This window comes from Cupressus sempervirens, chromosome 9 (genome assembly GCF_028749045.1).
Source record: "Cupressus sempervirens isolate cs-2001-9-10 chromosome 9, ASM2874904v1, whole genome shotgun sequence".
NCBI lineage: Eukaryota > Viridiplantae > Streptophyta > Pinopsida > Cupressales > Cupressaceae > Cupressus > Cupressus sempervirens.
The window spans coordinates 567,090,844-567,101,948 of NC_143126.1; the positions used below are offsets into that span (position 1 = coordinate 567,090,844).

General features: G+C 34.0%; 1 protein-coding gene across 1 annotated transcript; it reads left to right on the forward strand.

Moving 5' to 3' along the window:
* The first annotated feature begins 245 nt into the window (after positions 1–245).
* LOC149539926 (fructose-bisphosphate aldolase 1, chloroplastic-like) lies at positions 246–4,005 on the forward strand. The gene is made up of 6 exons (XM_089801137.1): positions 246–459; positions 1,976–2,245; positions 2,372–2,481; positions 2,744–2,834; positions 3,037–3,306; positions 3,422–4,005. Exons 1-6 carry the CDS (start codon positions 301–303, stop codon positions 3,698–3,700), a joined length of 1,179 nt encoding a protein of 392 aa, XP_089657263.1. The 5' UTR covers positions 246–300; the 3' UTR covers positions 3,701–4,005.
* Positions 4,006–11,105: the final 7,100 nt, after the last annotated feature.

Genomic DNA, 11,105 nt, shown 5'->3' on the forward strand with positions numbered 1-11,105 from the left:
AAGGAGAATGAAATACCGAATTTAAAAAATAAATTAAAATAAATAATAATAAAAACAGAAACAAAATTCACTAGCACCAAAGTTACAACATCCCAGCTATTATAGTCAAAAACCATTTTTCATTTAAAATAATAAAATATCGAGGAGGCTAGAAAAAGGAGAAGTGGGTAATTGATTATAATAATAATAAGGTTAATTAGCCGTCTCCTCAATTAGTTTTAAGCTCACAATCTCGCGAGAAATCTATTGAAACCCTTGATCAAAGCTTTGAATTTGATCAGAAGAAAGGAGCTATCAACCATGGCAGCATCTATGTTGAAGGGAGGAGTAAGCTTGGGATCTTCTCAATGGATGAGTGGATCAAAATCAAGTGAATTACAGAAACCAGTCAAGGCTCAGAGGGCTTCTTTTTCGATCAGAGCCTCCGCTGCCTACGCCGATGAGCTTGTCCAAACAGCGGTTAGTAATTATATCCGACTTTTCTTATTAATTATTAGGCAATACAAAATTGTACGGACATTTTCACACTTTGGTTCTTTTGATTTTTTAGATTCTGTGGATCGGAAATCAATTTGCTGTTCTAGCATTCATTTGATCTGATTTGGGTTTTTGATAGAAGTTTTTTTCTTTCGGGTCTGTTCGATTTGGTTGTTCGTCGATCTGGGCTTCTGTTTCTAGGTTTAGCTTGATTGATGTGTAGCTTTTTCAAGAAATATAATTATGGTGTAACTGATTTTATACATCAGCCTTGTCAAGGATTGTAATTTTGGGGGTAACTGATTTTATATATCCCAACATGGTGGCTGTGGGGAGGGTTTTGTGTTCTAATTTGGCTGGGCAATTCTCTTGTTACCATGTCTTTCCTAAGAAATTTTATATTTGGTAAACAATCTGGATTTTGGATCAAGCGCTTTAAAAAGTATGTAATATAGAGCTTTTGTCTTCAGGTTGTATTATTTTCAGGATTCTTTTAATGATTAGCAGGCGATCTATAGAATCACTTAAAGATTCACGTTTTTCTGGTACTTTTTGTAAGATGGCTTTACCAAGTGTGATTCTTTCAAATATAATTCTATGAATTATTTTTCTAGGTAACTGTCAAAGTCTTCCACCATTTTTTTAATGCCTGGATTTCTCATCAACCATCAAGCTTATATCGTCAGTCGTGAATAATTTTAGAAGTCACATCTGAGGGGTTTTCATTCTGCCAAGTTTGCTTGAAACTTGCACTTACTGGTACACCTGTGTTGTCACCGGCCGAGCTTTAACCTAGGTGGTTGTCTCAGCACTTACTCTGCCTTCACCCCAACTGATAGCATGCTGAAAACTTCTTGCAAAGTAATTGTAGCAATCGCCCATACCCAACTAGGCTTGATCGCCAGTCACATATATGATTAGAAACCAGATCCAAGGGTTTTTGTTCTACCAAAGTTGCTTAGGATTTGCACTTATAAACACAACTGGTATAGCTTTAACCTGAGTTGTCATTCTGCTGTAGCTCCAGACCATGCTCTGTTGAACAAATCTCCGTGGGTCTTAACTCTCATTTTTCCAGCAACTGAGCGAAAGTCCTTGTCCCTGACAACCAGCCTAGTATTATTATTTAGAGAAGTACCCGGCAAATAACTTGTGTGCCTATGACGAGAAACCTTTTACGAACAGTCTAGGATGCCTTGGCTTTGTTCATACAAAACAGAAGAAAGATGTTGAAGAAAATATAAGACATGTTTGAGCAAAGAAAATCAAGAAGAGAATGCCCGAAACAAACTAGCCTATAGGCATAGGAAATGTGATATAGACAATATAAGCACAAGATCTTTTTAAGGAAAAACAGTAATGCCTTTATGTCCAACTCAAAGAAGCTAGACAATGCGGGCCTCTTTTTGTCAATGTGGATGTTTTTCGCTAAATAATATATAAAACAAGTATATATATTATATGTTATGCTATCTAATTCTTCAATATGGTTTTGTAGAAAACTGTTGCATCGCCTGGACGTGGTATCCTTGCTGTAGATGAGAGCAATGCTACTTGTGGGAAGAGACTTGCTTCAATTGGGCTGGAGAACAATGAGACCAACCGTCAAGCATACAGGCAGCTCCTACTGACCACACCTGGACTTGGTCAGTATATTTCTGGTGCCATTCTCTTTGAAGAGACCCTCTACCAGTCCACAACTGATGGCAAAAAGTTTGTTGATGCTATGCGTGAGGGGAATATCATGCCTGGAATCAAAGTAGACAAGGTAAATTTTATTGCGCTTAACATCTGACATTTTGCAATTTTTTTCCCTGGTTCTAGTTTACTTCTGCCTCAACAGTTTTTAGTCATGGTGCTATTCTCTTATTCTTGGTGCTTTATGTTCATGAAGGGTTTGGTCCCATTGCCTGGATCAAACAATGAATCTTGGTGCCAAGGTCTTGATGGACTAGCTTCAAGATCTGCTGAATATTATAAACAGGGTGCCCGGTTTGCTAAATGGTGAGTATGCATTATTCTAATTGCTTTACACTTACCTTACTCTCTATAGAGAGCATGATTCAACCCAAATATCAAATATATATTGAGAAGAAAGTCAATTTATTTAAAAATGAGTTTACAAACGGTATCATTGGATTTGGCACATTCGTTTTGAAAAAAATCATTTTTTAGTTTTTCTTCTAGCTCATACTTTAAAGTTTTAGATTGCTTATTGTAGAAGTTTTTTATCTCATATTTTGATGTGGATACACTTTCTTTATAGGCGAACTGTTGTTAGCATACCTAACGGGCCTTCTGCGTTAGCTGTTAAGGAAGCTGCTTGGGGGCTTGCACGTTATGCTGCTATTTCTCAGGTATGTTGTAAATGAAATCAAGTTTGCTTGATTCTCGAGGATTCCAGGGCTGAGTTTGCTTGTCTCAGCTTCTGATTTATTGTGACTTATGTGATTGTGCACTATTAATAACTATTCTTCACAACTTTTCATATCTGAATGGCCTTATCTCTAGATAAATTGTATTGTATTCTAATTCTTTTAACTGAGGACTTTGCTTCAGGATAACGGCCTTGTGCCCATTGTTGAGCCAGAAATTCTTCTGGATGGTGATCACTCCATTGATAGATCCCTTGAAGTGGCAGAGAAAGTCTGGGCGGAGGTTTTCTTCTATTTGGCTCAGAATAATGTGTTGTTTGAGGGTATTCTATTGAAGCCCAGCATGGTAACTCCAGGTGCTGAGCATAAAGAGAGAGCGAACCCACAGCAGGTTGCAGATTACACTCTCAAAATGCTTAAGAGAAGAGTGCCACCAGCTGTTCCTGGAATTATGGTGAGTAATAGACACTATCATCTTGGCGCCATCTTGAAAACTTATACTTTGTGTTTGTGAGATCTTTTTATATTTGTGTTTGTTGTAACTAGTTTCATCTGTTTGCATTGCACAGTTTTTGTCAGGAGGACAGTCTGAGGTGGAAGCAACCTTGAATTTGAATGCAATGAACCAAAGCCCAAACCCATGGCATGTCTCCTTTTCATATGCTCGAGCATTACAGAATACATGTCTAAAGACATGGAAAGGTCTTCCAGAGAACGTTGAAGCTGCTCAGGCAGCACTTATTAAACGAGCAAGGGCTAATTCTCTTGCTCAGCTTGGGAAATACTCTGCTGAGAATGAAAGTGATGATGCTAAAGCAGGAATGTTTGTGAAGGGCTACACATACTAGGAAAACTGTTTCCCCTTTCACCAATTATAAGTAGGCTAAACTTTTCTTTCTAATTATTTAGCACTTTGTGTACTAAACTTATTTTCATCAGAGGTTTGTATGTCTGCATCTCAATATGTGTTCTGGTAATATGCAACATATTGAAAATGGTCGAAGCGGCTTTTAAACTAGGGTTAGCCTTTTGAGAATGTAGCTTGCAGAATAAAAGTTTATGTTAGTAGGTCTTAAATTTTCTCAGTCAACAATGAAGTGATGAACAATTATCTCAATCTATCCAAAATAATACATATGCTAGTTTTTAATGAGATTCAGTGGACAAATGCTTCTGTTTTATTTGAAGTTATAATATTTTGATCTGTGAGCCTTTGAGGATGTATGCGGCCAAATCAAATTTCATAGATGTGGCTGTGTCTCTTAAGTTTCAGCGAATGCGATTTTCAATGTATCCAAATGAAAAAAATCAGGATTTTTGAATCAGATTGAATGGAATAATGGGGCTTTTGTGTTATTCATTGTTCTAGTATCATGTTCCATTTGTGTCACTCGTTTTTTGTATTTTGTTCCGAAGGGTTATTTTCTTTGCACAGGAGAATCCACTCTTAAATGTTATTGAAATAGAGTAAACATAAATGTTATTCTTTAGCGATTGGAATTTTAACAATGATACTTAAAATTGATTCTTGTGTATCAATCAGATGTGAAGTACATTTTTTGTGCATCAGTCAGCCAAGTTATTTGGCGATACAATTTTGCTTTTACTATTTATTTATCGCTATCAAGATTCGATTGTGATTTACTTCGTCGAATGGTAAAAAGGTGGATATAAATAATATTGAAATTCTAAACATATCGATAAATTCTTTGTATTGCAGCATTGTGTGTAAAAATAATAATTTTGTGTTAAAACAATGTAATTGAAAAATAATGGAAAACCTTACAGAGTACAAGATCTAGAATATTTTATAGAGTGCAATCAAACTTCAAAGACATTACTCATGGAATTTAATGGACAGTCTGTTGTTCTTATGGCTGTGGGTTGAAAGGGATCAATCTTAGTACTCTTCGAGTAAGCGGGTTTTGGTGGTGGGTCAGGGAGTTAATACCGAGTGGGAATTATTTCAGTATGCTGGCATTTAATTCTACCTTTGGAGTGGTTTCTGACCTAATTTTATGATGTAGTTGTTAATTGAAAATGAAAGAAAAAATAGATAAGAGATAAAAAATGAATCAGGGAAAGATAAAGCAGACGCCTATCACTGAAATTGGATTTCAGTATGGTGATGGTGATGGCATCTAATTATGCTACTAGGGAGAAGTTTCTGACCTAATTTATTATTAAAAATTGTGGTTTAGGAGATATAAAACCAGTCAACTATTACTGAAAGTTACAGTATTCAGGTAATAAAATAAAGGTTTTTTTATAGTCTATGGTACTAGCTATATGTTTTTGAGTATACGGAGATATAAAACCAATAACCTATTATTGAAAGTTACAGTATTCAGGTAATAAAATAAAGGTTTTTTTTATAGTCTATGGTACCAGTTATATTAAAACCAGTCACCTATAATTGAAATTTATAGTATTCAGGTAATAAAGGAAAGGTTTCTTTATAGTCTATGGTACCATCTATATGTTTTTGAGTTTACATATGGAGACATCAATATTGGATTATCTTGTGCTCCTTGTGAGGGGTAACTTAACTGTGCTACAAGTGAGGTGTACATACCATACACCCAATGAAATTATAACTCGTGACCTGTGTAAAGAGTACAGGTTCACCACTAGGCTAACTCTCAGAGAAGTTCAAGGCAATGATGTTACAACAAACTCTAGGTTAACTCTTAGAGAAGTTCAAGGCAATGATGTTACAACCATAGATCAATCCATCGTTGGGGTCGGTCACCTTACATTTGTCAAGAAAGTAACACAAATCTTGAGTAAAAAAACTTTTGGAGTGGTTTTCGACCTAATTTTATTAATGTAGTTAATTGAAAATGGAAAAAAAAGACCAGAGATAAAAATGAATAATGAATCAAGGAAAGATAAAGCAAGCACCTATCACTGAAATTGGATTATTTCAGTATGTTGATGGTGATGGCATCTAAATATATAAGAAGTTTCTAATCTAATTTATTATTAAAAATTGTGGTTTAGGGGATATAAAACCAATCACCTATTATTAAAAGTTATAGTATTTAGGTAACAAATGAAAGGTTTTTTTTATAGTTTGTAGTATTAGCCATATGTTTTTGAGTCTACATATGGTGATATCAATATGGGATTATCATGTGCTCCTTGTGAGAGGTAACTTAACCATGCTACAAATGAAATAAAATAGTGGAAGTAATAACATACACATAAACACATACCATAAAACATATTACAATTCTTAAGGGTCCCATGATAATGAATCAATTAAGTTTAATTAATACTAAAACCAATATATAACACATCCACATTAAAGAATAACTACAAGTACAAATCTATTTAAACAATATACAGTTATCTCGAATGCCACTTCGCAATAATTGGAATGCACAATCATCCACTATACAGGCCACAGGGTATGAAAGGCTGAAAGAATATACATCATAAAATAGATTACATCATCTCTTTAAGCTCCATGAAATAAAATACAATACAATAGGTATAACCATCCATCATAGTAAACAAGAATAGAATGAAAGGAAATGCTGAACAAGGAACTCCAGCCACGACATCGAATTGACAGAACTCAATTGCAAAAGTAAAAAACACTACCATTTGACCTTGTGATAACTTGAAAAGGGTCCACTCCCACCGTGCTGAGGAGCTAGTCTCAAGTCCCAAACATGATAACAATCCCAAAAGCCAAAATCAACATCTAATTCAAGGAAAACTTGAAAGCAATCTAATTCAAGGTACCAAGACACAAGTGACATCTAAACCTAGAGGCAAACAAAGACACGTAGAAAATCTACTATGTAAGTGGGAAAGTGTCATCGCATGAGCCAACTCTAAGGTTACCCTTGCAGTCTTATAATCCTCTGGCCCCTTCGTGTCTCTATGTGGCATCAATATCCTTTCGTACAAAAAAGGCATACTAACGAATTAAAGTCGCAACCAAGTATCCTCCATACTCCCATCCTAGCCTATACTAGCACTAGAGGCATGGGCGAGGAAAAACAATGACTCTTATTAATTCATTTTACTCCCATTTAGTGTAGTGTTATCACTTATTAAAACAACCTACAATGGGTTACTCATCAACCTTTTTAGGGCCTCGACCTCCATTGCAAGCCACTTCCCAACATCACATACATATAACCTACCCTTAGCTCAATAAAAGTAGTAGGTCTCATACAACCATAAATCACTCATCAATTCTTAAATGAGCAACTGGAGAAATATTGAAAACATTATTGATCATAATAGGACTGTTCCAAAATCAAATACACAAACCAAATTCATGTCTAATGTAGAAGCATCTTGGGTTTGCTTGCAATCTTGCATGTTTGGAGGGATTTTGGTTAGGTGTTGTGGAGCTTGGAAGATACTGGTGTTTGACATACATTGGGAGCTCGACATGGTCTGGGATCTCGGTAGGGTTTGGGAACTCAGCATGGTCTGTGGTTGCTCGACATGGTCTAAAACTCGGCATGGTCTATGGAGCTCAACTTTGTTTAGGAATTTATTGGTGCTCGACTTGGTCTTGGTTTTTGTTGGTGCTGAGTTGTTTGTGAGCCAACTTTTGATATTTAATTTATATATGGGTATTTAATTTAGTGTTGTAGCCAACTTGTGGCTTGACCTATATTTAATGTAAGAGATTTAATTTAGTTTGTAATGAGTTGCGCTGACTTATGGCTTAGTTAGGTATAAGTAAAGAGGTCTTGCAGTGTCTTTAGGCAGGAGGAGGACGGAGCAGAGGTTGATCATTCTAGCTTTGAGAAGGGGATGAAGTGTAGATGCAAATTTTGAAGAGTTAGGGCTACGACTTGAGAGACAAAGGATTGCTTAATGGACCTAAGGGTAAAAGTGTGGATTCTTCTTGGTGTTCTAATCCAGTTGAGTATTTGGACTAGCTGGGATTGGGTTTGTAAGTGGATCTTGCGGGAACTTGTAGAACTGATATTGTAATTGCTGTTTGTATTTGACCCTAACTCGGAAGGCCTTACAACTGGGCATATTGCATGTAATTAGTTATATCTATGAATAAAGAGTTGTGAATTGGTATCAAATCTTGCATTTGTCTTGCATTGTTGTTGCTCGTTGTTGTGTTTCCGTTGTTTGGTTATTTGCTGGGGGTTTGGACATCTCCTGCCTTGCACTGCGTCAATGTCATAACATGACATCACCAAAAATAAATCATTTACTCACCTCAGTCCTATACAAGCAAATGGGAAGCAATCAAGGATAACTGATTGAGGACTCAAAGGTTATATTAGGAAAGACACATCATTCACCTCAGTTCTACACAAGAGAAACTGAAAGCAATAACAAAACATCTAATCAACTTAGCATAGAGCACACATGATACATCACCATAGTTGGGTATAAAAGATCGTAACCAAAATAAGCCATCACATCATCACAAAACAAAATTCCCAAGCCTTTGGTAAACATTCTGATTTGTTCAAAGAACTAAGTCAACCTCGAAACACAACACACAAGAAAACATACAACTGACAGTGTAGTTTTATAGTTCTGTTTGGTTTTGAAAACACACAGTTTGAGTTAACAATAGGGTTTGAGTTTTCATTTCATTGTAAGTTTTCAGTTTGATAAAGTTTACAATTTCTGAATTTACTTTACACATACAATTTCATAAGACATTATTTCCAATTTTAATTAAATATTATTAAATTTTAATCAATAATCACTAGACTATTAAAAATAATAATTACTGATTTATTAATAAAATAACTTATATTAATTTATTAATAAAGTAATTATTAATCTAATAATAAAATAATAACTATTAAAATAAAATAAAAATAATATTGTTATATTTTAACATTTAATAACTATAGGCATTTATTTAATTAAATCTAATATTTAATAATTAAAACATTTATTGAATATAACATTTAATAAAAATGTTATTAAATAAGATTAATTTAATAAAATTAATAATAAAATAAAACAATTAAAAAAAATGAAACTTACCCTCTTTTTTTTGGTTTTTAAAGCCTGTAGGGTGAAACACTACCATGACAGCGTTGCTAACGTGACAACAAAGTACTGCTTATGACAGTACCTGTTGTCATGGCAACAGAGTCTACCGTGCGATAGCCAAATGGCCCCCAATAGACTTCTTGCCGCTGTGTGGGGTAGAAGAAAGGGGTGGGTGCGGTGTTGGTGGCACCACCCACCAATTTCATATTTTTAAAATAAAACAACACCCCCCCCAAAAAAAAAAAAAAATTTGCTGAATCAACTATATATATATAAAGTGCGAAATCAGATATGATAGGGAAAACCTCAATAACCATTTCGATTTTACATTTTAAAAATTAGTTTCTCTTCCCAAAACCTACGTGATTAAAACATTTGATTTAATTAATAGAATGAGGGCTTCTAAATTCTCAAAACTTATACTCAGACAATTTCGAAACAAAGAACAATGAAAATATACAACACGGGTTTCAATTTAATTAATTAATTCAAAAAAAAATCAAGAATAGAACCCAGTAAATTACAACACAAGGATATCAACCAAATTTAAAATTTTGAGAACGAATTTATCCAGGCATGAAGAAGACATGAAATGTGAGAATGGAAAACTATTGCACAAATTAACCACAAGATTCTACTTGAATCTGATGCTAATTCGACAACAAATGAAACATGCAAGTATTTCCCTTAGTTTCTGAAAACCTCCTTCTCCAAAATTGCTCCTCCAAAATCCGGTAAATGCAAAATGAGCTCTAGATCTTTGATAAAGAGTTCTCTCCTAAATTTAGGGCTTTGATTGTGCCATCACATGAGAAGACTTGTTGATCTTTAACTTTTATTATTTTATTATATTTTAATTTCATGCACAATCTTTTTTCCATTTAATTAAAATATCTTTATTAAGTAATTTTATTTCCCTTTAATTAATTTTTGAGACGTTTTTGATAAAACTATTTATTAACTTAAGTAATAATAATATTTAGCTTTTGTTTAAAAATGATCTCCTAAATATATTATTATTAAATTGAATAAATATTATTACGCTCCAAAATTAGAACTATAACTTTATCTTTAAATTTAATTCTTTTATTTAATTAATTTCTCAATTAATTAAATATAATTAAATATCAGATTTCTTTATAAAAATTTCATTAAATTAAATCATTAAATTATCTTTTAATTTGATTTAATTACAATTGAAAATCACAATAGACCCACAAAACCAAATACGGTAACTCAACTAGAGATAAAGAACATAATCAAACTCCCAGGTCAAAATCACAAATTCACGTCACTTGACGAATTTGGACGGGTAAACAACACACATACTTGTCCTACTTTCTAGGACAATTGACTTAGGTTAGGATTTGGACTCAAGAGTTATCTCCCCACTTATACCATTGAGATACTGCGATAGGGTACGCTCATTTTGGCAATTTAGAGAAGTCGATACTCGGTACCTGCAATTTGCATAAAATCTACACATGTACATACACATATTTTAAACTAAATAGGCAATGGTAGGAAGTGGTACATTGTGTAGATCCTGAATAGTAGGTGACTACGACTCCCTCTCTCACCCACATCAAGAATGTCAATCATAAAGTAAAACATACATGTACACCAAACACATGCAAGTATAGGGTAAGTAACCATAGAAACTACATATAAATCATTCCTCTAACTAACATCATGAAATAACTGAAAGTCATTAAATGAACATACATATATCGTCATCGAAACAATCATAAACACCTGAAATAACTAACTCATCACATATATAAAGTGAGTATGAAATACATCTAATCTAATTTGGTAACCAAGTATCGATAATTATAAACATAAACATAAAACAAGCCTAAACGAATCCGACAATACAATAAAAAAAGTCAACTAGGGGTAGGCATTACATCCACTCCCCTTAGACTTAGGCTTACTCTTGGAAGCCTATAAGAAAGATAACACTAAACTAGGGGTAGACATTATATCCACTCCCCCTAGACTTAGGCTTACTTCTGGAAGCCTACTACAATGACTAGGGTAACTAAAAGTCAAAGAGTACTATCTTTAATGTAAAAAAAAAGCTCATTTAAGAAACTAATACAAATAAGCTAACTATGTATACACTTTCAGTCACTTAAAGCAATATGATTCTGGAACCATATTGATCCAACATTATATTTTTAACAAATATTGAAATAGATCCCCTAAAACACTCCAAAAAAAAGATCAACACCTCTAAATCCA

Bases quoted from the DNA above. Each gene is read 5' to 3' on its own strand.
- LOC149539926 (XM_089801137.1), top strand. From the start codon at position 301: ATGGCAGCATCTATGTTGAAGGGAGGAGTAAGCTTGGGATCTTCTCAA. The intron at 460-1,975 runs GTTAGTAATTAT...ATGGTTTTGTAG, and splicing joins ATGAGCTTGTCCAAACAGCG to AAAACTGTTGCATCGCCTGG. The intron at 3,307-3,421 runs GTGAGTAATAGA...TGCATTGCACAG, and splicing joins CAGCTGTTCCTGGAATTATG to TTTTTGTCAGGAGGACAGTC.